This window comes from Halichoerus grypus, chromosome 4 (assembly GCF_964656455.1).
Source record: "Halichoerus grypus chromosome 4, mHalGry1.hap1.1, whole genome shotgun sequence".
Classification (NCBI taxonomy): domain Eukaryota; kingdom Metazoa; phylum Chordata; class Mammalia; order Carnivora; family Phocidae; genus Halichoerus; species Halichoerus grypus.
In genome coordinates this window covers 129621785-129649648 of record NC_135715.1, presented here as the reverse complement: position 1 = coordinate 129649648, position 27864 = coordinate 129621785, and the positions used below count along the sequence as shown (strand labels likewise).

The 27864-nt window shown below is 37.8% G+C and overlaps 1 protein-coding gene and 2 long non-coding RNA genes across 4 annotated transcripts in view; 1 reads left to right on the top strand and 2 right to left on the bottom strand.

The window, feature by feature from the left end:
• The window catches only part of LOC118534498 (uncharacterized), a 265028-nt gene that overhangs the window by 125312 nt on the left and 111852 nt on the right, over positions 1-27864 (bottom strand). For both annotated transcript variants that reach the window (XR_013447198.1, XR_013447201.1), the window contains one exon: positions 10094-10223. This is a non-coding gene — a long non-coding RNA (uncharacterized LOC118534498). The remainder of the gene's footprint in view (positions 1-10093; positions 10224-27864) is intronic.
• Positions 1-27864, top strand: part of SCN9A (sodium voltage-gated channel alpha subunit 9) — a 173892-nt gene that overhangs the window by 79521 nt on the left and 66507 nt on the right. Inside the window, exons 8-16 of the mRNA XM_036090406.2 lie at positions 4626-4689; positions 6126-6267; positions 8340-8546; positions 10121-10408; positions 12393-12764; positions 15496-15625; positions 16971-17209; positions 25646-25819; positions 26679-27035. Coding sequence (XP_035946299.1) covers positions 4626-4689; positions 6126-6267; positions 8340-8546; positions 10121-10408; positions 12393-12764; positions 15496-15625; positions 16971-17209; positions 25646-25819; positions 26679-27035 — 1973 coding nt within the window. The remainder of the gene's footprint in view (positions 1-4625; positions 4690-6125; positions 6268-8339; positions 8547-10120; positions 10409-12392; positions 12765-15495; positions 15626-16970; positions 17210-25645; positions 25820-26678; positions 27036-27864) is intronic.
• Positions 13008-26903, bottom strand: LOC144381621 (uncharacterized). Its single transcript, XR_013447203.1, has 4 exons — positions 26771-26903; positions 15541-15573; positions 14820-15017; positions 13008-14060 (listed from the first exon to the last, which is right to left on the bottom strand). It is a non-coding gene; the product is annotated as an uncharacterized LOC144381621 (long non-coding RNA).

Sequence of the window (27864 nt, the reverse complement as noted above, 5' to 3'; positions counted from 1 at the left end):
GCAAATACAACCTAGCTAATATAGTAAAAGACTGTAAATAAAGAAAACAAAAAAAATATATAGAAGCCTAAAATGAGAAAACTGAAAGTTTTCAAGTAAAATATTTAATGTAAAATTTCTTTACTACCAGTGTTTGATGAGGAATTTAGCATATTTTCCCTTCCATTTTATTTTTACTTATTTTTTAAGTTTCTGATTTTTATTGATATAATCTTAAATTTTATTTTCAATTTACAAAGAATTTTATTCCTTAATTTATATACTATAAAAGTAACACATCTTATGGACAATTGTTCACATTTACAATTAATAATCGGTTTACAATACTTACTCAAACTTAACTTTTTTTTACTAGGATCACTACCAGTTTTTTTATTTTGATTACATGTAGGGTTAAGGTTGGGCCAGGTTAATATGATAGACTGAGAGAAATACTTGGAAGTTGTGGAAATTGTAAAAGGACGATGAAAACGAGTGTCTAAACTGGACAAGGAAAGAAGTGAACCCAGGAGTTGGTTGATAGATTATGAGAAAATGGTGAAGTAAACGAATTGGAATTCTTGAAGAGATGAAAGAATTACGATGGTAAAGGCAGCCTACAGAGAAATCCTGAATATGTTCTGAAAGTGTTTTCTGGTGCCTATGGCAAAGCCTTTTTTGGAGGTGTTTTTTAAATGTATTATCAAATAAATGAGCCCACTGTCTAACCTCCTGTTTCAAAACATACAATTTATAGATTTCCATTGACGCCAAGCATTGTCTACTTTGATGCTCATCAAACTTCCTTCTTGCTACTGCAGGTGAAGGAAAGGTTCATGTGCACAATTGGTAGCTAAATTTCCAGTAGCTATTGTACATTAATATGGTGTGGTTCTGTTGGGATAAAGAAAAATACTCTCTTACTCCTATTTTCTAGGTGTTTGACATTTAATAAGAACAGTTCCTGGAAAAACCACAGTATTGGTCATAGTACTCCCAGGGCTTTTCCTGTCTATATTATCTATAGTGCTTTCCTTGTGGGGACTCCACAGAATACAGTCTCCCAGAATGCAGTGTGTCACTTGCAGGCATTCTGCCTCTACCTGATCCCTGCACTAGTGTTCTCAGAGTTGACTTATTATTGCCTCTTGGTTGAGGAATAAACCCTTGACGCCAAAAGCCTAAGTCATATATAGTTGCTAAAAGCTGTCTTTCTGAACCAGGTTGGATAAAATTAATCATAGGATGTTTAGGTCACCAATTATGGCTTACCATTCTGTACCATTGGCCTTGAAATTAATAAAAAATTTCCTCAGAATCTGCACTCGATTGAGTGTCAGTTCTAGATTTTTGTTGTGTGGATTTTACAATTTTCTATTTCCTTTTATCCCCATATGTCTATTACTGTGAGGTTGGGCTTATCTATTACTATCCACAACCTTTGTTATTATACTGAATTACATCTATTTAACAGCTTTAGTGAGATAATTCACATACTATAAAATCCTCCCTTTTAAATTATACAATTCAGTGTTTTATAGTACATTCACAATATAGTCACATTGTGCAAATATCACTAATTTTAGAATAATTTCATCTCCCTCAAAAGAAATCCTGTACTCATTGGCAGTCACTCTCCATTCCTTCTACTCCCCAACCCCCGACAACCACTTATCTACTTTCTGTCTCTATGGATTTACCTATTCTGAACATTTTATATAAATGAAATCATACAATATGTGGTCTTTGTGTCTGGCTTCTTTCACTTAGCGTGTTTTCAGGTTCCTCCATGCGGTAGTCATTCATTTATTTTTAATTGTTAAATACTATTCCATTGTATGTACATACTACATTTTGTTTATTCATTCATTAATTGATGGACATCTGAGTAGTTTCCACTTTGGGGAATAATGCTATGATGGACATTCATGTGTAAGTTTTACTTTGGACATATGTTTTTGTTTGTTTGTTTTTTTAATTATGTTATGTTAATCACCATACATTACATCATTAGTTTTTGATGTAGTGTTCCATGATTCACTGTTTGCGTATAACACCCAGCGCTCCATTCAGTACGTGCCCTTTTTAATACCCATCACCAGGCTAACCCATCCCCCCACCCCCCTCCCCTCTAGAACCCTCAGTTTGTTTTTCAGAGTCCATAGTCTCTCATGGTTCGTCTCCCCTGCGATTTCTCCCCCTTCATTTTTCCCTTCCGCTATCTTCTTTTTTTAACATATAATGTACTATTTGTTTCAGAGATACAGGTTTGTGATTCAACAGTCTTACACAATTCACAGCTCTCACCATAGCACACACCCTCCCCAATGTCTATCACCCAGCCACCCCATCCCTCCCACCCCCACCACTCCAGCAACCCTCAGTTTGTTTCCTGAGATTAAGAATTCCTCCTATCAGTGAGGTCATATGATCCATGGACATATGTTTTTATTTCTCTTTGCATTACGTTTTCCCTTTACATATTAACCTTAATACTCTTGAGACTAATTATTCGAATAATTTAATGTCTGCTTGTTTAGGGATTATTTTAAAGTGTTCTATAAGACCAGAGTGAGCTACTGCCTTTACCTTTCATCATTCCTGTACTGACTTGAGTCTGTTCGCCCTGCCATGCGCTAGTACAGGCCGCTCTAGAGCCCATTCTTATAAAGCAGCTCCTCAGTAGTTGGTAAATGTGAGCCAGTTACTTTAAAGGATAATTCTAAAGTAATCCTTCCACTACAAAAATATCTTGGAAGCTTATGTACAAAAAATTTGCATCTTAACCTCCTCCCTCCTCATTCCGTCATGCCTGCCCTACCTCAGGCACAGGAATTTTTCCAAAAAGTTGTTCATGTGCATTCTCACCTAAACTTTCACCTCAAACTAGGAGACTTTATTGTTTTATTTGTGTCTTCTAAAATTTGTATCTTCTGTGTAAGACAAAATGGTGTATAAGTCAGTCAGTTCATCTTCTCTGGAATTGCTTAGTAGTTTAGTAATGACGGCTGCTGCTCTCTGAGCAGCCGTGTCGAGCGTGTGGGTCCCTGCAGTAAGTGCCTTACGCGCACTGTCCCCTTTGTGCTCTTCAGCATCTCTACAAAGCGGGCGTCCTAAGCACGTTTTACAGATGCAGTGGTAGTGACTAACCATTAACGTGGTGAGATCATTCACCTACATGGGAAGCGGTAGCAGCAACATTCAAATCCAAGTATATCTGACTTCAAAGTCTTTCTTCCACTATCACTCCAAAGGCCTTCTAATCATTACATCTTTATTTCTTTGATTTGAGCCAAATGGGAAGATGGGCCCTTATTAAAAAGCATGGATATTTGTTAGTTCTTTATACATTTACTGTGCGTGGTTGGATCAGCTCCTTGTCTTGACAGTAAGCCTTGATAGTGTATGGAGGAAGAGATTATGGGATCCCTTATGCCTGAAAATGGACCCAGAGGGGACCATGATGAGGAAATGTGCATTTCGTTCACTGCCATATCCTCAATATCTGAAACTTCGTTAAGTCCTAGATAAATACTGATTGTTGAATAAACGAGAGAATTTCAGAAGACAGGTGTGTCCATTTATAGTATGGCCTTGCTGGCTCCACCTCTTCTAGAATACTTTGGGGCTCAGTTAGGGGCTCCCTGCTTTCTCTTTTCTCCCCTTCCCTTTCTGAGCTACACTTTCTCTTTGGGTTAACTCAAGTCCCATGGCTTTGAAAACTACCTACCTGATGATCATATTCTTATGTCCCCTCTACCTCCACTCCGGCTCCGGCAGCAAGTCCTCTCCACTCTGTTTTCATCCCCTTCTCTCCATGTGCACAGCTACTCTCTGAGTTTTAGCCATGTCGCCTTTCACTACAGTCACTTAAGTCATATTCCTGCTTTCACACTTGCTCTCTTATAGTCCACAGTCCACAAAACAACCAGAGTGACATTTTCAAATAGTGATTATCTCCCATTTCTACCTCCCACTTCTATTACTTGTAACCATACTTAAAGTCCGAACTTCCTTTCATAACATACAAAGGCTGACATCATCTGACACCTGCTTACCACTGCCACCATAGTTCTCTCCACAAACTACACTGTAGCCAGGCTGCCTATCTTGCTGTTTCTTCCATACACTAACTTCACTTTTGCCTCAAGGCCCTTGCTCCTTCCTGCTCTTCACCCTGCCAAAAATATCTCTTCACCAGGGTCTTTGGATGGCTGGCTTCTTTGTAGCATTTAGGCCCCAGTTCAAATGTCCTATCTTTAGAAAGGCCTTCCCTGACCACATTTTATCACATTATCTTATTTTCTTCAGGACATTTATCTCTATCTGAAAATACCTTGTATATTTATTTATTTACTTACTTATTTACTTGTCCTTCTGTATGCCTAATTTCCACCCTTACCTACACATAAAGAAAGATCCACAAAATTAATGATCTTGTTTATCATGCTTTTATTATTATATTCAGTGCCTGGCCCATAAGAGGTTATCAATAAGTATTTGAGGGAGAATATATGAGAATATAATAAATAAATGAATGCACATTGCCTGAGACTGGGCCTGAAGGTGTGTGAATATGTCTATACTAATTAACCTATCTTCTGTGTCACTGTCTAATGTTATATGTTGAATTTCTTCCTAAACAGAATATTTTTATTACTTGGAGGGATCTAAGGATGCTCTCCTTTGTGGTGTGAGCACAGATTCAGGGTAAGTAGTATTTGTTTTTAGTCAAAAGGCTACAAAAAGGGGAAAAGCGTATCCAATCAGTTTTTTTTTTTAAATCAGAACCTTTGATTTTATATTGCTTTCATATATTTCATGGCATTATTATGTCCCACAGTGAGCCCAAACTTTAAAACATTTATGGTTAATGCATACTTCTGAAAGCAAAACTTGGAGGTAGTGCTTGAAGTGAAACAAGACACAAGTCATATAAATCTTAAGAAAGTAGAAAGTTACTTCCGGAAAACCCCACCAAAAGTTGGCTGGATAGTTTCAAGTCTTTCTTCTTTCTGGAAGGAAGAGTGACAGAATCAACGTCCTGTTCCTAAATTCTACTCTTTTTCCAATCAAGAATGACTCATAAATGACTGAATGCAGTGATATTTTGGCCACTCTAAACAAAAGGAACCCATGGACTTGGGTAAAGATATTTTAAGAATCTCCTCTCTATGCAAAATACTCATCTTGCAGTTTCTCCTATACACCAAATTCATTTCTGCTGCAGAGCCTTTGTTCTTGCTCTCCCCTGACCAGATATTTCTTTTTCTTTTTTTTTTTTTTAAGATTTTATTTATTTGATGTAGAGAGACACAGCAAGAGAGGGAACACAAGCAGGGGGAGTGAGAGAGGGAGAAGCAGGCTTCCCGCAGAGCAGGGAGCCCGATGCAGGGCTCGATTCCAGGACCCTGGGACCATGACCTGAGCTGAAGGCAGGCACTTAATGACTGAGCCACCCAGGCACTCCTGACCAGATATTTCTTCACCAGACTCTGTGTATACTTGGAACATTAAACAAATAAGGTTGCTGCTCCCAGAGACAGCTCAAATACTGTTCAATGGCATCATGGATATCAATCCACCAATTTTAGAAAAATATCATAAAGCTACAAATCTTTATGAACTTACACGATTGCTCTATTTAGGCTATTTTTTATTCTGATTCGCTCCAAGAATAATTTGGGGGAACCCAGTTTTGGTGGAGGCCTATTTATCAATATTTATGGTGCAAGAACTATTATTTGGCATCTGGTGGAAGTTTCTAAGTTTTAATGATGATGCTAATAGCAGGTGCCATTTATTAAATGCTTTATATCTACAGGAGCTGGGCTAGGTAATTTGCATCTATTATCTTTTTTAAACTTAACAACAGTCTTCACTTTTTGAGGTAGGTGTTATCCTTTTCTCACAGAAGGAGTGAACTGTGCCTTGGAGAAGTTCAGTAATTTGGCAAAGTCACCAACTAGTAAATCATAGGGATGGGCTTCAAACCCAGTTCTTCCTGCTTCCAAATAATGTGTTCTTAATCATTATTCAATATTGTCTCCCTAGAACAGGAACCTGGGGTGTCTAACTATTCTGTAGCACTCTTTAACCTGCGTCCTAGAAGCATTCTAACTTGTGACGTTCTTTTTCATATGTAGTCAGTGTCCAGAAGGGTACAGGTGTGTGAAAGCTGGCAGAAACCCTGATTACGGCTACACAAGCTTTGACACTTTCAGTTGGGCCTTCTTGGCCTTGTTTCGGCTAATGACCCAGGATTACTGGGAAAACCTTTACCAGCAGGTGAGTGCCAAGAGAAACATTCATTGCATTTTTGAATGGCATAAAAAGCTGGTGAATGTTCCTTGCTGGACTTTATGTGAGATGTTTTATTCAATTTAGAAAGGACAAAACCCTATTCTCTTATCACTAAAATTAGACATGTTTTACTTCCAGCACTATTCGAGTGGATAATTCTTAAAATCATAAATTATTGTCTTATCCTTTCCTGGCTTATCTGATCTCCAGTTCCCTTTCCCCCTTTCTGAATATAGCATCCCATGGGGTTCTAAGTAAATAGCAGGAAATACACCGTCATGGCTCTTGTAGCTCTCCTGTCCACGCTGGTTTCTGCACATGCTGCCCTGCTTGGAGTGCCCGAAACACCAGGCTCTCCTAGGTTCATCATGCTTTAGTTTTTGAATTCCCATGTACAGTTGTTATGAATTAAATTGTATCCCCTCCCTTCCATATGGTAAAGTCCTAACTCCCTGTGCCTTAGAATGACTATTTTTGGAGTTAGGGATTTAAAGAGGTAACTAAATTGAAATGAGGCATTTGGGTGGGTCCTAATCCAATCTGACTAGTGTCCTCATAAGAATAGGAGATGAGGACCTGAGAGACACCAGAAATGTGCCCACACACAGAGAAAAGGTCGCATGAGGACTCTGAGAAGGCAGCCATCTGCCAGCCAAGGAGAGAAACCTCAGGAGAAATCCAGCACACCAACACTTGGATATTCCATCCTCTAGACCTGCGAGCAAATAACATTTCTGTTGTGTAAGCTGCCCGGTCTGTAGTATTTTGTTATGGCAGCCCTAGAAAACTAATACAAGAATTGAAGACTCAGTTCACTTCTCTAAATGTTCCTGTCCCAACTCATTTCCTCCTTCCCCTAGATCTCCATGCCCTTTGAATATTCCTCAGTTTATCCATCATTTGTGCTGTAATTGTTAATTCACATAGCCATCTCCTCCAGCGTAGATGTGATCCTTTTGGGCCTGTGGGCTGCATCTTTTCACTTACATATTCTCAGCACCCAACCCCAAGAGGAAGGAGATGAAAATGGTTATTCTGTATTATATATAAAAATGAATCACTTTTCTCTGAATTGCCAGATTCTTCTTGTGGCCTGTTTTATGTTTGCTTCATTTCTGATAATATTATAAATGAATATAGAAATTCTGTAAGTATATACTTCAGAGGAAAAAAGGAATACAGAGAACTTTAAGTGTATAAAAAGATGCTCAGTTTTACTCAAAATTAAAGACATGCAAATTCAAACTAGAGTGACCTCTAATTTCTTACTGGTTAGAATGATGGAGATCAAAAGAGAGACGCTGTCTGGCTCAGATATGGGGAGGCAGACTTTCTAACATGTTGCTGGGAACCACTGCAGAATGCAACATAGAACTCCTATGAAAATGAAAATGAGTATACCCATTAACCACTACTAAAACTTTATGAAAGAGAAGAAATTGTAACAACAATAACTGATAGAAAAGGGAAATGAGGAGGCATCAGAGATAGGAGAGAGATATTTTTCATGTAATAGCTTTTTATACCATTTGAATTTTTTTACCATATACTGCATTCAGAAATTTTTAATACATGTTAATGAAAAGTAAATATAAGAGTAGATGAGCAGATAAGATCATTCAGTAAAGCTGTCTACTTTGTGTGAACATAACACATCATCATTAATACTTCCTGGTAAAGATAGAATTGTATCAGCAAAAGGGACTATAGATATTATCTGGTCCTCTAATATGAAAATGAGCAGAGCAGCTAGTTTTTGAGTAATTTTCAGACTGTGGATAAAAAAAAATTCAGGATTATTAGTCTTAAAAATAGTGAAGAACCATACCTAATTTTAATATAAGTTTAATAGATGGCTACATCCTTTGTACTGAAAAAGTGTGTATTTTAATACTGATTGTTTTCCTCAGAGATATAATTTTATTCCTTTATATTTTTGATAACATGGGATTATACCAAACCTCCCCACCTTCTTCATGCCTAATATGCCATTCAAGTTGAAATAATTTTCCAAAGATCTTTGTGTTCCTAAAATAATAATTTCCATTTTTCCCTAGACATTGCGTGCTGCTGGGAAAACCTACATGATCTTCTTTGTTGTGGTGATTTTTCTGGGCTCCTTTTATCTAATAAACTTGATTCTTGCTGTGGTTGCCATGGCCTATGAAGAACAGAACCAGGCAAACATTGAAGAAGCGAAGCAAAAGGAGTTAGAATTTCAGCAGATGTTAGATCATCTTAAAAAAGAGCAAGAAGAAGCTGAGGTATTATTATTTGGTTTAAAATTCTTCCTAGAAGTCGAAGTCCAAAGGGGAGTAGCAGAGGCTCTGTGGCCTTCCCCAGGGAGATTTTCCTTATTGGATTTTTAAATATAAACAGAATTTTCATTCTGGTGTGGTCAAAGGAACCAATTTTAGTTTGAGTTAGAATCGGCATGTGTCCCATTGTACCCTTCCCCATAACCAGCTCATTCCAGCACAGAGAATGTTCTAAGCCATTCCTCCTAAACCTGTTATCCATGATGACTCAGTATGCATAGCATTATGCAAAGTCCCAAAACAGGTATGGTATGTTTCACCAGAATAACAATTGTGTACAGAATTTAGGGAAAATTATTTAAATGTTTAAGTTAACAGATACCCTATGGGGTAGAAAGCAAAATGTGCATCGATTTTTGTTAATGTGGCAGGAACTTTCAAGATAAAAAATATGAGCTGTTAAGAAAACCTATACTTATGGTTGTGGCCACTTTAGGCTAAGACACAAACTCTTGAGGATTCTTTCTTATTCTCCTCTCCAGAGGGGCACTTCAGTAGAGAAGTTAGAGAAAGTTTGTACTAAGAGAACACAAATTTAAATATTCTGCAAAAGTTTAAAATTTATTTGATGGTTCAGCCTAGTTAAATATCTTCAAAGTATCTAACTTATTAGGGGGAAGGTAGTAATCTGTCATGCAGAGAACTTTAATGCAGAAAGATGTTCAGTGCAGTATCTGAAAATATTAAAAATCAGAAAGCATTTAAATGTTTAAAAATTAAAAAATGGTTAATAGAATTATGATATTTTTATGTCTCAGTATTATTCAGCCATAAAATTATGTGTTTTAAGAATATTATAACAGTGAAATGTGTTAATATAATAATGTATTAGTAAGATACAAAATTTAGTATAATATGCAAACCATTTAAAAATTACATATAAAAATTGGAAGAAATATTAACACCAATTATTTCCAGGATGTAAGACTATGAGTGATTTTTAATTTTAATTCACAATGTCCTTATTTTCCAAATTTTTACAAGGATTGTTTTAATAGTAAAAACATAATTTTTTAATAAAGGGTTAACGCTAGGTCATCCCAGGAATTTAATAGGAAACCCTTAGAAGTCCCTCATTTTCGTGAGATGTATTTTGTAATAATTCATTTTCATTTTCAGATAATTCAGTCTTCATTAAACTGAGTACCTGACTCTATTGATAATATTGAATTAACTACCTGAATGAGTTGTACACATTTTCTTATTGTATGGTTTATGTGAGTTTTATGTTCCAAAATTACCTAGTAAAACCTTCGTATATACTATTTTAAATTGTTTTATTATATATATAGTAATAGTGTGTAATAGCTTAATTCCGAAGTAAAATAGGGCTTTATTACAAAGCAAGAGTGCTCTGTAAGCTCTCTGGTCATAGTGCAAAGAAAACGGCATCACTTCATGTACAAGGGACATGATTATGTGCATAGTGTAATTACATTCATGGCAGAGAGGTGCCCCATCATAGGGTCTCCCAGACTTTGGAAATGACTTACGCTATGTGTGGCCTCTTGGTCCAACAGGCAATTGCAGTTGCAGCAGCTGAATACACAAGTACTGGGAGAAGCAGAATGATGGGCTTCTCTGAGAGTTCCTCTGAAACATCCAAACTGAGCTCTAAAAGTGCTAAAGAAAGAAGAAACAGAAGAAAGAAAAGGAATCAAAAGAAGCTTTCCAGTGGGGAAGAAAAGGGAGACAATGAGAAGTTGTCCAAATCAGAGTCAGAGGAGAGTATCAGGAGACAAAGTTTCCACCTTGGTGTTGAAGGTCATAGACGAGCACGTGAAAAGAGACTGTCTACCCCTAACCAGGTACCCCTGCACCTATCGAATGCATAATGCCAGGGGTAGGATTATAGAGCAAAATGTTTTATTTTGAAGATGGGATCTCAGGAGAGTAGAGTGAATGACTTCATCAGTATGTTTTTGGGTAAAAACGTGTTGATCATTGGACATTTATGGAAAGAACATAGATGTCCATAGTTTTCCATTGAAGTTTGACCATTTTTGAAGGAACTTATAGTTTCAGTATTGTCATATGATCTTCTCTGATAAACAAATTTTAAAAACAAAGTATTCATGAGAACTGTTGTAGAAATGAAAAAATTATTTACACTATATATTAGCTTTTACATTTTTATCTAGTCTGTATTTCATAATGCCTCATTGGTTAAAAACTAATCTTAGATTAGTTTCTCCACCACTGTAAGTAATGGTACCGCCTAAATATCAGTCACCCAAGCTGGAAAAGTTTGGAGACACCTTGACAGTCCCCACCCCCAACTGCTTCAGCTACTAACATCTAGTCGCACAGTCTGTTATTTCTGCTTGTGTAAAATTTCTCTTGCTTTTTTCCCTCTCTTTCCACAGAAACCTCCATATCTCAGGTTTCCCTGCCTACAGACCTCTAAGAAAAACAATTGCTTCTATTCTCCTAAACATTTCCCTGTGTTCTATCACACAACCTTTCCAAATCATTTTTCTAAAACAAAGCTGTCCCTTGGTTCAACTTTAAGAAACAAGACAAAACCCCCAAAAAACCCGACTGTGTTAATCATTGACTACAGAACAAGACCCACATCTTATCCATGTTGTGGACTGGCTTCAACCTCATTTCCCCCCTTTCTCTACCTTCACATACCCTCAGTCCACCATGATCGTTCACTCTTACCTACATGCCCTATACCTTATTACTTAGTACGTGTGGTGTTCTCTAAGTGGGATGATTTTCTTCTTTGTTTTCCACCTGGTGTAGTTGCACCCGTTCTTCCTTCATTAGCTCAGATGCCGCTCGCCCCGCACATTTGCCTCTGCCCTCTCCCTTCTCCAATCTGCTCTTTGGTGCCCCACTCAGAAATTACTATCCTTCTCATTTATGTCTACATTGAAAATTTCTACTACTTAAGTGTGTAAGACACTGCCAGATGGACATAGAAATAAAGGATAGAGTCCCTGCCCTCAAAGATGTTATAATTTAGCTGGGGAGACTGAACTTGAATACATGTGATATCAATAAAAGGAAATAGGACAAGAGCAATCCAAGCCTGTTTTAAGGCAGAGACTTGGTTATACTCACTTTCCATTATTCAGAGTGCCTGCCACTTTGTCCTTTACATAGGAAGCACTAACATGTATTGAAGTAGGTACTTCCAAAGAATAAACATTCAGTTTGGTTTATGGACACAGTTTATCCCGGCCATGAGTCGAACAGATGTGACTTTCCCCCCCTCTTTGGTGTTGGGCAATCTCTATTTCAAGTTCTCTGTGTTTTATGACTTTGTAAACTCACTGACATTAAAAGGTCTTTCTCAGCATACCTTGACTGAGCTTCCAATATGTAAAGTGGAGTTGCAAGCAATGGAAGGCAAAGAAGCATACAGCGTGGCCTTTGGCCTCAAGAAAGTTTCAATTACTTATGGAACTTGGGGATTGATATATGAAAAGCTAAATAACAGGTATTAATACCAAAAGTTTTTTAAAAATGATATGTTCTTTGTAGCAAGATGAATGGGATAGAAACAATGGAGAGAATGGAGATGTCACTCTAGGCCAGACAGAGTAGGAAAGACCTGTGTGGCAATAAATAATTTACCCGGTCCTGAAAGGATGGATTCATCCAGTCTTTTCATCCCTGATTTGGAAGAGTTTGTCTTGCTGCCAAATTCCTTTGTTTTTAAATACGCTTCTTTTAAACCAGCACAGGGCCACCTGGCCTCAGCTCAGTGGGGTCCGTGGTAGTTCTGTGCGCTTCTACTCTTAGGTGCTTCAGCCGATAAATGTCATCTTTTCTCTGCAGTCACCGCTCAGCATTCGAGGCTCTTTGTTTTCTGGAAGGCGCAGCAGCAGAACAAGCCTTTTTAGTTTCAAAGGTCGAGGGAAAGATGTTGGATCGGAGACTGAATTTGCCGATGATGAGCATAGCATTTTTGGAGAGAGCGAAAGCAGGAGGGACTCGCTGTTTGTGCCCCACAGACCTCGGGAGCGGCGCAGCAGTAACGTCAGCCCATCCAGTAGGTCTCCCCCAGTGCTGCCGCTGAATGGGAAGATGCACAGTGCCGTGGACTGCAATGGTGTGGTCTCCCTGGTTGATGGACCCTCAGCCCTCATGCTCCCCAATGGACAGCTTCTGCCAGAGGTGATAATAGATAAGGCAACTTCTGATGACAGCGTAAGGACGTTTTAAAATAGCTCAGGCATGGCTCCACCCTTATTCTTGCATCAGTCAGTCTCTCTGCTAGAGGGGCCTTCTGTGGTCCTGTGAATGGCTCTGTGTCTTGCAATACCTCTACTGTAGAAATACACCTTTAACTCATTCGTGGAATTCTCATCCCATATGCTGTAGACGTCTAATGCAAAGATATTTAAAACTCCATTTTTTAAAAAAGGAACTTATCTAATGAAATTATACTTGAATATTGTAAACCATCCCTTTAGAAAACAATGTATAAAACATATATACATATATGTCAGCACAGGAAATGCATTGCTAATGCTGATCTTATTCATTGATAATAGGTCCCATTTCTGTAAGGAAGTTTGGATTAGTTGCCGCCTCCTGCTATCTTTGTCAAGATACTGTTTATTCCTTGTGCAAGGAATCTTGAGTTTTAAAATTAATAATAATAATAGCAAACGTGTGTTTAGTATTTACAACGGCCCTATAAGGTGATATATTATTATCCCTGTTTTACAAAGAGGGAAACCAAGGCTCGGAGAACTAAAGCAGCTTGTTCAAGTTCACTCAGCTAATAAACAGTAGTCCTGAAGTTCAAACAGAGGCCCTCTGTTTCAGAGCTTGTACTCTTAACCCACCACACCTTTGCTCTCTCCAGTGTGTGTTAGGCTTCTGAACTTGGAAATAATTTAGAATAGTTGTGCTTTTCCCCCCATACATAAATGAAAATTACTCTTTTCATTTAAAAAAAAAAAAAACCCTCTTTTGTCTGGTGTCTATGAATAAAAATAAAATATCCAAACTACATACATTAATACAAACATATACACATAAAAGCGAAAACAAAACAACCAGTCCAAAGCAACAACTTCAAGAGTTTAGGATTAATTGAGTGGTTAGAAAAAGAGTCTGATTAGGCTTGAAAGAGAACTTTCTGGTTTCTGGAGTTTCTAGGTTACCTCTTTAGACCACTCACCATATTATATTGCATGACCAAATATCAGCAGGGGGTTTGACTAACCTAACAAACTTTGAACTCATGTTACTTATTCATATATTCATATTTTCAGACAACATAGTATTTTTAGTGAGAATAAAGTTCCATCAAAGTCATGGCCACAAACATTTCAGTTGGAGTGAATGCATGTGCTTTTAGGTAACGTGTGACCTCTGTGCTTGCATGATACAGCTTCAGCCCTTCTGCCAAGATATTTTTCCTTATCAAGTGAGCATGTTAAATTTCTATGGAATCAGATCTTTGCTGTGTTTTTCTTTTCAGTGATGTGTTACCTGTGAAATATAGAATTTATATCAAATTTGGATATTATTTCGTATCTTTAAATGAAATGTTTTTATTTAAGACTTTACTTTTACCATAGGAAAATCAGTATTACCATAAATCCTGAAACAAACTACAAAACTAGAGGAGTTAGTAGATACTCTAGGATTCAACAGAAATGCAATAAACGTAATAGTGTGGCAAAATGTTCAGTTTAGATGAAAAAACTGCATGACAAATAATATAACCTGGACAAGTAAAACATGTCTACATGAAAAAGAATTTGTTACTCTTGTTTGACTTGGAGAAAAATTGCCTTTTCTGGAAAGTCAGTAAATTAGAGATTGGATCTTATAGGTCTCTACAAATAGCCACCTTCAGATACGTGTGCTTGTATGTCTGCACATACACATACAGACAGACACACAAGCATAGATTTATGCCCATGTGTCCATGTTGTGATATACACACATATATAACTGTATCTGAACAACTATACAACTTTAAAACTCTAGAACTATATTTATATGTTTGTAAAGTGCTGTGTGTGTATATTTATACATACACACATACCACACATACCACACCTAAGCAGATAGATAGGTGATACATATAGAGTTGTATAGTTGTTTGTGGTATATGTGTGTGAGTGGTGTATGTGTGTGTGTGTGTATGTATTATTGGCCTGCACTGAACCAGCACAGTGTTTTAACTTTGAATTAGTTGCCAAGATTTAAAAACAAGACGTTTTCATATAAAAATGAGTGTACCTGGTAAGACTGAGCTCATAGTCCTGCATGGCAGCAATCCTTTAGAGCGGAAAGTGGTCACCTCTTTTAGATGGAGCTTACATTCTCCATTTTGCTACAGTTCCCATCAGTCTCCATTGTCCTTTTCAAACTGAGTCATTTATCATCATATACTCAGAGCAATTCATGAGGCAAACATTACAGTCGCCGCCATTAATGCTGTTACCTCAACAAAGAATAATTACAGAAATTTATCAGAGAATACCGAGATTCTGCCCCTTTAACACACATCACTGCAACACACGTCTAGCTGTTTTCATGTAGGACTCTTACATGGTAAAACTATCTGAATAAATTCAAGACCCAGAAAGATAGATGATGAAAGTGATTTTAACAACAAAAGCAACTTGTTTTATTTGTTATTTTCCTAAGCATTAGTTCTTTTCATCCTCAAAGCAAGAATAGGAGGCAAGTACTATGATTATCCCCGTTTTACCAGTGATGAAACTGAGACAGGAGTTAAGTAACTCTCCAATGATACATATCCAGTAAGTAGCAGAGCTATGATTCCAACCCAGCAACCTAGTCTCTACTTTTATTTAATCACTACAGCTACCTAAGCAAGATTTTATTCTACACATATAATTTATTAGAATTCTATTCTTAGAACTTTAATTAATCATCTTTTTTCTTTCAGGGTACAACCAATCAAATACATAAGAAAAGACGTTCCAGTTCTTACCTTCTTTCTGAAGATATGTTGAATGATCCCAATCTGAGACAAAGAGCAATGAGTAGAGTAAGCATATTAACAAACACTGTAGAAGGTATGTAATAATACCCTCTTACCCATACAGATTTTTCTTTTTTTTCTTTCTTTTTTTTTTTTTAAAGATTTTATTCCTTTATTCATAAGAGACAGAGAGAGAGAGAGAGAGGCAGAGGGAGAAGCAGGCTCCCCGCTGAGCAGGGAGCCCGATGTGGGACTCGATCCCAGGACCCTGGGATCATGACCTGAGCCGAAGGCAGACGCTTAACCATCTGAGCCACCCAGGCGCCCCACCCATACAGATTTTTAAACAGAATTTAGATAAATCCTGGTCAGCCTTAAATAGGTATATAAAATTCTTAGGAAGAATTCAAAGAATAAAAAATGGTTATAAACATTAGTAAAGATAATCAATGGACACTAATGGAATGGTCTTTATGTGCTCAAAAAAATTGATAAAGTTTTTTTTGTGATTAAAGACATTAGGTGATAGGACTTTTCAAAGATAAATAGCTTAATGGTAATTAATGAAGAAATCTAGGCTAACCCAGGGCTGGGTGATTCTCACTATATAGTCTTAGAAACTTAAACTAGTCTCTCTGAATTTATCATCATTCAAATATGCAAAAAAATAATACATACTTCCAGATGTCTATAAATTGCTGCCTCTGAGCACATTCAATGAAATTATAAAATGGTAATATGTGATGTAACATCTGTTCAGAATATGATGAAAAGACATTAGAGAAAGCAATTTAGAGAACATAATAGGAACAATAGTGGTTAGACCCTGAGATGCACTGAGAAGAGAGTTAAGGGTGGCAACTTTTAAAATGTACTGGCTCCCACCCTCTCCCCCTACAATATGCCCCAGGTCCCACCTTGTCCTTGGGTTGCTACCTCATACCCACACATTTCCATGATGGCCTCAGACAAAGCTTCCCTCCACCTCCTAAACTTAATGGTGAGAAATAAAAAGGCTCATGGTATGACATATCTATTGAATGAGTCACTACATAAATTATTTCTAGTCTCTTGGTTCTCAGATTGTTTTCACCTATGAAAGGATATATATTGGTGGAAAATATATATTTCTACATAGATTCTCCTGTTTCCCATCACATGTTAGGTGTATGTTTCTCTGGGAGTTGCCCATATCTGCTTTGAGTCATTAATTTCACTGCCTTCCCCTAACTTATGCTTGCTCTAGTAAATGAACATTGTGATATAAGATTTTTATGTAATATGCTATGCTTTCATAGAAGAAGTACTGTTAAATTTGCAAAGTCTAAACAGAAAACTTGTTTCAGTGTTAAAGTGTACTGCTGATTTGTACCGTACCTGGTTAGGAATAAAATAAACAAATGATTGGCTTTATGTTCTCTGTTGTTTTTTTTCCCCAGAACTTGAAGAGTCCAGACAAAAATGTCCACCTTGGTGGTACAGATTTGCACACACATTCTTGATCTGGAATTGTTCTCCATATTGGATAAAATTCAAAAAGCTTGTCTATTTTATTGTAATGGATCCTTTTGTAGATCTTGCTATTACCATTTGCATAGTTTTAAACACAATGTTTATGGCTATGGAGCATCACCCAATGACTGATGAATTCAAAAATGTACTCACTGTGGGAAATTTGGTGAGTTTCTCAATGTGTATTATGTACCCATAGATCTTCTCTTTGGTTGTCATGATTGTCATTTCTTTTCTTTAAGTCAGATGGGTATGTAGCTACATAATTATCCACATCCAGAATTCACAATATGAATCATTGTACAGAGTCAAGATTCTGGTGATACTATTTTAAAATAACTTTGCAGAAGTATAGAGGTCTATAACAATACTATTTCCAAAGAGGGTCACCATCTTGGGAGTTGATAGTGTGTGGGATTTTTTTTTTTTTTCCCCTGCTGGCATGTCTCTTTATTTATTTATTTATTTATTTTTTAATTTTATTATGTTATGTTAGTCACCATACAATACATCATTGGTTTTTGATGTGGTGATCCACGATCCATTGTTTTCGTATAACACCCAGTGCTACATGCAGTACGTGCCCTCCTTAATACCCATCACTGGGCTAACCAATCCCCCCTCCCCTCTAAAACCCTGTTTGTTTCTCAGAGTCCATAGTCTCTCATGGTTCATCTCTCCCTCCAATTCCCCCCCCTCATTTTTCCCTTCCTTCTCCTAATGTCCTCCATGCTATTCCTTATGTTCCACAAATAAGTGAAACCATATGATAATTGACTTTCTCTGCTTGACTTATTTCACTTAGCATAATCTCCTCCAGTCGCATCCATGTTGTTGTAAAAGTTGGGTATTCATCCTTTCTGATGGCTGAGTAATATTCCATTGTATATATGGACCACATCTTCTTTATCCATTCATCTGTTGAAGGGCATCTCGGCTCTTTCCACAGTTTGGCTATTGCGGACATTGCTGCTATGAACATTGGGGTGCATATGGCCCTTCTTTTCACTACATCTGTGTCTTTGGGGTAAATACCCAGGAGTGCAATTGCTGGGTCATAGGGTAGCTCAATTTTTAAATTTTTGAGGAACCTCCACACTGTTTTCCAAGGTGGCTGTACCAGCTTGCATTCCCACCAACAGTATAAGGGGGTTCCCCTTTCTCCACAACCTCTCCAACATTTGTTGTTTCTCTCCCTGTCCATTTTTGCCATTCTAACTGGTGTAAGGTGGTATCTCAATGTGGTTTTGATTTGAATTTCCCTGATGGCTAATGATGATGAACATTTTTTCATGTGTCTGTTAGCCATTTGTATGTCTTCTTCAGAGAAGTGTCTTTTCATATCTTCTGCCCACTTTTTGACTTGATTATTTGTTTTTTGGGTGTTGAGTTTGAGAAGTTCTTTATAGATCTTGGATACCAGCCCTTTATCTGTAGTGTCATTTGCAAATATCTTCTCCCATTCTGTGGGTTACCTCTTTGTTTTGTTGACTGTTTCCTTTGCTGTGCAGAAGCTTTTTATCTTGATGAAGTCCCAAAAGTTCATTTTTGCTTTTGTTTCACTAGCTTTTGGAGATGTATCCTGAAAGAAGTTGCTGTGGCCGATGTCAAAGAGGTTACTGCCTATGTTCTCCTCTAGGATTTTGATGGATTCCTCTCTCACATTGAGGTCTTTCATCCACTTTGAGTTTATCTTTGTGAATGGTGTTAGAGAATGGTCGAGTTTCATTCTTCTGCATGTGGCTGTCCAATTTTCCCAGCACCATTTATTGAAGAGACTATCTTTTTTCCATTGCATGTTTTTTCCTGCTTTGTCAAAGATTATTTGACCATAGAGTTGAGGGTCCATATCTGGGTTCTCTATTCTGTTCCATTGGTCTGTATGTCTGTTTTTGTGCCAGTACCATGCTGTCTTGGTGATCACAGCTTTGTAATACAGCTTGAAATCAGGCAACATGATGCCCCCAGCTTTGTTTTTCTTTTTCAACATTTCCTTGGCGATTCGGGGTCTTTTCTGATTCCATACAAATTTTAGGATTGTTTGTTCCAGCACTTTGAAAAATGTCATTGGAATTTTGATCAGGATGGCATTGAAGGTATAGATTGCTCTGGGTAGCATAGACATTTTAACAATGTTTATTCTTCCGATACATGAGCATGGAATATTTTTTCATCTTTTTGTGTCTTCTTCAATTTCTTTTGTGAGTGTTCTGTAGTTCCTAGAGTATAGATCCTTTACCTCTTTGGTTAGGTTTATTCCGAGGTATCTTATGGGTTTTGGTGCTATTGTAAATGGAATCGTTTCTCTAATTTCTGTTTCTACAGTTGTGTTGTTAGTGTATAAGAAAGCAACTGATTTCTGTGCATTGATTTTGTATCCTGCCACATTACTGAATTGCTGTATGAGTTCTAGTAATTTGGGGGTGGAGTCTTTTGGGTTTTCCACATAAAGTATCATGTCGTCTGCAAAAAGAGAGAGTTTGACTTCTTCTTTGCCAATTTGAATACCTTTTATTTCTTTTTGTTGTCTGATTGTTGTTGCTAGGACTTCTAGTACTATGTTGAACAATAGTGGCGAGAGTGGGCATCCTTGACGTGTTCCTGATCTTAAGGGAAAGGCTCTCAGCTTTTCCCCATTGAGGATGATATTCGCTGTGGGTTTTTCATAGATAGATTTTATGAACTTGAGGATGTTCCCTCTATCCCTATACTCTGAAGAGTTTTAATCAGGAAAGGATGTTGTATTTTGTCAAATGCTTTTTCTGCATCAACTGAGAGGACCATATGGTTCTTCTCCCTCCTCTTATTAATGTGTTCTATCACATTGATTGATTTGCGAATGTTGAACCACCCTTGCATCCCAGGGATAAATCCCACTTGGTCGTGGTGGATGATCCTTTTAATGTATTGTTGGATCCTATTAGCTAGGATTTTGTTAAGGATTTTGGAATCCATATTCATCAGGGATATCGGTCTGAAATTCTCCTTTTTGATGGGGTCTTTGCCTGGTTTGGGGATTAGGGTAATGCTGGCCTCATAGAATGAATTTGGAAGCTTTCCTTCTGTTTCTATTTTTTGAAACAGCTTCAGTAGAATAGGTATTATTTCTTCTTTGAATGTTTGGTAGAATTCCCCAGGGAATCCATCAGGCCCTGGACTCTTGTTTTTTGGGAGGTTTTTGATCACTGCTTCAATCTTGTTACTGGTTTTTGGCCTATTCAGGTTGTCAGTTTCTTCCTGTTTCAGCCTTGGCAGCTTATAGGTTTCAGGAAGGGCTCCATTTCATCCAGATTGCTCAGTTTATTGGCATATAGTTGTTGATAATAATTTCTAATAATTGTTTCTATTTCCTTGGTGTTAGTCGTGATCTCTCCCCTTTCATTCATAATTTTATTAATTTGTGTCCTTTCTCTTTTCTTTTGGATAAGTCTGGCCAGTGGTTTATTGATCTTATTAATTCTTTCAAAGAACCAACTTCTAGTTTCGTTGATCTGATCTACTGTGTTTCTGGTTTCTAATTCATTGATTTCTGCTCTAATTTTAATTATTTCTCTTCTAATGCATGGCTTAGGCATCATTTGTTGCTTTTTCTCTAGTTCTTTAAGGTGTAGAGTTAGTTGGTGAATTTGGGATTTTTCTATTTTTTTGAGTGAGGCTTGGATGGCTATGTATTTCCCCCTTAGGACTGCCTTTGCAGTATCCCATAGGTTTTGGACCGATGTGTTTTTGTTCTCATTGATTTCCATGAATTGTTTAAGTCCTTCTTTGATTTCCTGGTTGACCCAAACATTCTTGAGCAGAGTGGTCTTTAGCTTCCAAGTGTTTGAATTTCTGCCAAATTTCTTCTTGTGATTGAGTTCCAGTTTTAAAGCATTGTGGTCTGAGAATATTCAGGGAATAATCTCAGTCTTTTGGTATTGGTTGAGACCTGATTTGTGACCCAGTATGTGGTCTATTCTGGAGAAAGTTCCATGCGTGCTCGAGAAGAATGAGTATTGTGTTGTTTTAGGGTGGAATGTTCTGTAAATATCTATGAGGTCCATCTGGTCCAATGTATCATTTAAAGCTCTTGTTTCCTTGTTGATTTTCTGCTTAGATGATCTGTCCGTTGCTGAGAGTGGAGTATTGAGGTCTCCTACAATTAACGTATTGTTATCAATATGACTCTTTATTTTGGTTAACAGTTGGCTTATGTAGATGGCTGCTCCCATGTTGGGGACATAGATATTTACAATTGTTAGGTCTTCTTGTTGGATAGACCCTTTAAGAATGATATAGTGTCCTTCTGTGTCTCTAATTACAGACTTTAGTTTAAAATCTAATTTGTCTGATACAAGAATTGCTACCCCAGCTTTCTTTTGAGGTCCACTGGCATGGAAGATGGATCTCCATCCCTTCACTTTCAGTCTGGATGTATCTTTAGGTTCAAAATGAGTCTTGTAGGCAGCATATGGATGGGTCCTGTCTTTTTATCCAATCTGCAACCCTGTGCCGTTTTATGGGAGCATTTAGGCCATTCATGTTGAGAGTGATTATTGAAAGATATGAATTAATTGTCATCATGTTGCCTGTGAAGACGTTGTTTTTATAGATTGTCCCTGTAAATTTCTATTGTATATCACTCTTGGGGTCTTTCTCCTTTTATAGAACCCCCCCTTAATATTTCTTGCAGGGCCAGCATAGTGGTCACATATTCTTTCAGTTTCTGCCGGTCGTGAGAGTTCTGCATCTCTCCATCCATTCTAAATGACAGCCTTGACGGATAAAGTATTTTTGGCTGCATGTTCTTCTCATTTAGTACCCTGAATATGTCTTGCCAGGCCTTTCTGGCTTGCCAGGTCTCTGTGGATAGGTCTGACATTATTCTGATGTTCCTCCCTCTGTACATAAGGAATCTCTTCCCCCTAACTGCCCTTAAGATGGTTTCCTTGGTTCTAAGATTTGCAAGTTTTACTATTACATGCCGGGGTGTTGGCCTGTTTTCCTTGATCTTGGGAGGGGTCCTCTCTGCCTCTAGGACGCAAATGTTTGTTTCATTCCCCAGATTAGGGAAGTTTTCAGCTACGATTTGCTCAAATACATCTTCTAGTCCTCTCTCTCTCTCCACTCCCTCCGGGATTCCAATTATTCTGACATTGGAACGCTTCATGGTGTCACTTATTTCTCTTATTCTATTTTCATGGATTCTGAGTTGTTCTTCCCTGGCCTCCTCTTTTCCCTTTTTATCTATTATATTGTCTTCCAGGTTGTTTATTCGTTCTTCTGCCTCACTTACCCTAGCTGTTAGATTATCTAGATTGGATTGGATCTCATTGATAGCATTTTTAACTTCTGCCAATTCACCTTTCATTTCTGCCCTTAGAGACTCTATGTTGTCATTAATTGATTTCTCCATTCTAGCCATTGTCTTCACAATTGCTAGCCTGAATTCCATCTCCGACATCTTGGTTATATCTGCATCCATTTGTAAATCTGCAGCATAAGTCATAATCTCTGAGTCTTTTCTATTTTGGGGGCTCCTCCTCCTAGTCATTCTGTTGATGGGTGTTTGAGGGAATGTATAGAGTCCAAATTATTGACCAGAACCCAAGCAAGATGCACCTGTTTTCTAGGGACCTTAGAGTTGCTGGCCTCTTGTTTTCCCAGCCTGTCTTCTGCGGGAGGGGCCTGCTGCGCTGTTACTCAGGCAACCCTGTTTGGGCGGTGTTGCCCTGCCCCCCTGTGGCGGGGGATGGGCTCAGCAGGAATCAGTTTTTGGGGCTTTTGTTCTCTGGCGGCTTTCCCTGGCGGCTTTCCGCCTCTCATCCGCGAGTCAGAGCAGAAGAGACCGTTTCCAACCCTCTGCCTCAGAGCAGAGAGACCACAGTCTGTTCTTCAGTGAGCCCTCCAGGCCACACCATCTCTGTTTCTGTCCGTGCTGCTATAAACTGCAGCGTCCTGGGTTGTGCGCCCCTCCGCAGCGCTCCCAGTGCTGCCTCCAGGTCGGGGCACGTCTCTACCCTTTGTGCTTCTAAAACCGCCAGCTGCTCCCAGTTCACCCGCGCGACCCCACCGCTCCAGGTTTCCACCCCTGGAGGCTGCAGTTCGCCGGCACGACCCTGCTGCTCCGGGTTTCCACCCCGGGGGCTGCCCTAAAGTCCTTTCCCCGCCCCTACCGGTCTGCCAGTCTGTGCCCGTCCGCAGCGCGCGAGGCTGTCGCTCACCGGTGGTGTAGGATCCCCACGGCCAGGCGCCCTCCCACTGCCGTTTATCCTCCGATATCTGCCCATGGAATCAGGGCTCCCCGCTTCGTACCTCGAAACCAACTGCCTGCGATATTCTGTTTGTAGAGATCCAGATCTTCTTACATCTCTGGCTGGTTTCGTGGGTGCTCAGAGTGGTCTGGTAGATATCCAGCTCAATTCCGGGGACCAGTTGATATAGGGTCCCCTACTCCTCCGCCATCTTTCCCTGGCATGTCTCTTTAAAGCAACACTCTGAAAATTTGATACTTTCTTACTCATTTTATAATTACATTGCCACTTCCTTATGAGTTCTCCACATATTTTCAGAAAAATTATGGATGGTTTGTTTTGACATAAAAGTGAAGTGTCTGGGCCTTTGAAGTCCCAAAGTCTTGGATTTGAATTCTGATTCTGCCTCTTACTGGTTATATGACCTTTGGCAAATGTGTTAATCTCTATAATCTTTAATTTTCTTATTCATAAAATAATTATACCTCATTTGTAAAATGAGAAAAATAATTCATTATTTATAATATAATAAGAGCACTTCATTTATCATATTGTTGAGAGGATTAAATACTTTCTACTTATTAGTCTGGCATATCATAAGTCATTAACAAATTAAACCTATTGTTACTGTTATTATTATCATCATCATGCTTTAAATCAATTAGCTGAAAGAAGCCTTAAGAATAAGGATACCAAGAAACCAAAATGGGAGGAATGGACACAGAAGACACAAGGACACTCAAGGGATCTGTAGGCTTCAAGAAGACAGAGGATCCTATTAGGAAAATGGGTGCCAGAGTGATCTCTTAAATGTGCAGTGCTGGTCACATTTTGGCTTAATTAATGCCTTAGGGCAAATGACAAGTGTTAGTTTCTGAGAATCTGCGTGAAGCAGGCAGAAGTTCTATTTCATGGCCAAAGAATCCTAGTTTATGACTCTCCATAAATTTTCAATAACTCTGGATGTCTTTGTGAATGTCTGTATAAGATAATTTTACTTTTGCCTAGATCCCAAAACAATTGATCTTTGGAGCCAAAGAGTTTGTTTCTGAGTCATTCTTCTTTCCCGTGTATTTTCAGTCAAGATGTATGTACCCCATGTGCTTTCTGAGGTAGCATTCTTCTTGCCTTCGATTTCTCTTTGAAAAAGACAGGACTAGACAGGTGATGGGTATTAAAGAGGGCACTTGTTGTGATGAGCACTGGGTGTTGTATGTAAGTGATGAATCTGAATTCTACTCTATAAACCGATATTGCACTGTATGCTACTAACAAAATTTAAATTGAAAAAAAAGACAGGACTATCTAGTTTCTAATTGTTGGTGGAAGTACAGATCATGAAAATCAGTACCTTCTTGCTGAGTTGACTGCATCACTGTGAAGCCCAAAAGAATTTATCGTGTTTCTTATCTCCTGCCACAGCCCTAAGTGTGGGTACTTCCTGCTTGTCTTCTTGATGCTGCATTATTTTTAAATTGACTCAGCACTTAAAGACTTCACCATTTCCCTTTGAGCCTTCTTTGGTCAGCTTCTTTGAGTCAAATCAAACCTGAATGATTCATAAACAAGTCCTTCACTGTTGTCTTTTTAAGTCAGTCCTTTAATACCGATGTCATGAATTAATGATGTTTTGTGATGCACTTTTGTGTCAAAGTTTTAGAAGTCTTACTTTAGCTCCCACTGTGTCAATTAAATACTTTTTCCTCTTCTACTGATAAATCTTTAAAGAGTGAGTCAACATATTCTCTATTACCCTAAGAGTAGTCAGACTAGACAAAAAGACTGGCTCAAAATTTCAGTATCAATCTATATTTCCTTTTCATTTTCTTCCAGAATAACTTATTGACCCACATAATTTTTTTTGAAAAAAGTGACTGTGTTAATTGTCATGGTTTTATTTATGTGGAATTTTTTTTTAAGATTTATTTATTTGAGAGAGAGAAAGAGAGGGGCAGAGGGAGAGGGAGAATCTCAAGCCGACTCCACACTGAGCACGGATCCCGACTCGGAGCTTGATCTCACAACCGTGAGATCACCACCCAAGCCAAACCCAAGAGTCATACACTTAACCAACTGCACCACCCAGGCACCCCTATTTATGTGGGATTTTAATATGCTCTTCTAAAATGCTGTCTAAAGATGAAGAGAGTAGACAGGAAACTTAGAGCTTTTTATCCCTGTAATGCATGTATTATAGCTATAGAAATAGTCACCAGATTTATGGGATTAAATGAGATAATATACATTTGTAGAGGATCTGGCACATTGCCTGAAGCACAGTGATGCAAAACAAATAGTCATAATCATCATTACTTTGATTCTATACTTCTAGTAATACCAGAAAAAAAAACATTGTATTTCTCCTTTAGGTCTTCACTGGGATCTTTGCAGCTGAAATGGTCTTAAAACTAATTGCCATGGATCCATATGAGTATTTCCAAATAGGATGGAACATTTTTGACAGCCTTATTGTGACTTTAAGTTTAGTGGAGCTTTTTCTAGCAGATGTGGAAGGACTGTCAGTTCTGCGATCATTCAGACTGGTAAATATAGACCAACCTTACCATTATATTCCGTGTATAAAAGGGTGTTCCTAAGGCTTTGCATTATTATTTAAGTCTTTTGGAAGATTGAATCAAAAAGACAAGATTAGGTCTTGTATCTAGTATAATCAATTTCATTCCGTCACAAAAGTTCTTAAAGAGTTCAAAAATCACAGGGATGTTCTTATTTTAGCATCTTGAAGACATGGTCAGTCGTAATTGAATTAATTTTAGGATCTCAAAGACATATTCAGTTGTATATACTAGTATAAAAGAAGTGGGTAAAGAAAATATTTTTTTGCCAGTAGGCAATAATTTATTTCACAGTAAGAAGCTTATGGTTTACAGAATTTCAATTCCTACAATATGTTCATTACTTTGTGGGTTTGATAACTAAAGATCAAATTATTGTCCCCAAAATGATTGTTGTCTGATATCAAAAATATAGAAATGTAAGGACTTAAAGCACTTTTCTCTAACATGTTGGGCTTTATCCTATGTCAGCATGAAAAAGTAGATAAAAGTATCAGACTATATTCAAATTAAAAAAATTTTAAGTATCAGAAAAGAGAATTAAGGATAAATTATCAATTCTAAAGGGAATAATATCTGAAACCATAGTAAGAGGCTTTTATAGTAATCCTGAATTGCCTTCAAAAATATGTATGGTAATTATATTGTGGCAACTATAACAAAATAACAGGAATATTGAAAATAGCTGACAGGAAAAAATAGAAATAATCAATTTTAGCTAGGTAATGATAATATTTTAGAATTTAAAATTTGGGACAAAACTCAGGATTGGAAACATTGAACACTTTTCATAATAATTAATATTAACCTTTGTGTTTCCTTACAGCTTCGAGTTTTCAAACTGGCAAAGTCTTGGCCCACACTGAATATGCTGATAAAGATCATTGGCAACTCAGTGGGTGCTCTGGGTAACCTCACCTTGGTGTTGGCCATCATCGTCTTCATTTTTGCCGTGGTCGGCATGCAGCTCTTTGGCAAGAACTACAAAGAATGTGTCTGCAAGATCAATGAAGACTGTACACTCCCACGCTGGCACATGAATGACTTCTTCCACTCCTTCCTGATTGTGTTCCGCGTGCTGTGTGGAGAGTGGATAGAAACCATGTGGGACTGTATGGAGGTCGCTGGTCAAGCCATGTGCCTTATTGTGTACATGATGGTCATGGTCATTGGAAACCTAGTGGTATGTAATCAGAGGTTCACACGTATAAAATTTTTCATCGAAAATTGTTATATGATGATAAGATCAGTTATTTTATAATTTTAGGATTAATTACACATAAAACTATTAATTGTGATAGAATATTGGTCATTTTAATATGGGAAAGTACAGAAAAGAAAATGAAATATTGTCTCAATTTCCCTGACAGATAACCCATATTTATATTTTTCACAATGATTATATTATTTTACTTATTTTATTTTTTTCAAAGATTGATTTATTTATTTGAGAGAGAGAGTGTGTGTGTGCATGGAGGGAGGGGCAGAGGGAGAGAATCTTCAAGCGGACTCCCTGCTGAGCACAGAGTCCAATGCAGGGCTCCATCTCACAACCCATGAGATCATGACCTGAGCCAAAACCAAGAGTCAGACACTTAACCAACTGAGCCACCCAGGTGCCCCTTCACAATATTTATTTTAATGGAAAGTTTTCTACTTTATTCTCTCATTTTGAAAATTATGTCATATGAATTAAATCTGTGGTTTTCCTATATCTTAAAAGTCCATTCAAATACCAAGTTATACTAGTAAATAGAATATGATTAAATTAACAATAACAAAAATGAAGTTATAATGGAACAAAGCAATTGAAAGGACTGGTCCCATTGCACTATAGTCATATATAATAAAACTAGCAACCATAGCAAGGATCAGGAAACTATGAGTCATGTGCCAAATCCAGCATACTGCCTGTTTTTGTATGGGCTTGCAAGCTTGGAATGTTTGGTTTTGGTTTTTTTCCAATGGTCAAAAAAATAAAAGGAAAATTAATATTTCATGACACATGGAAA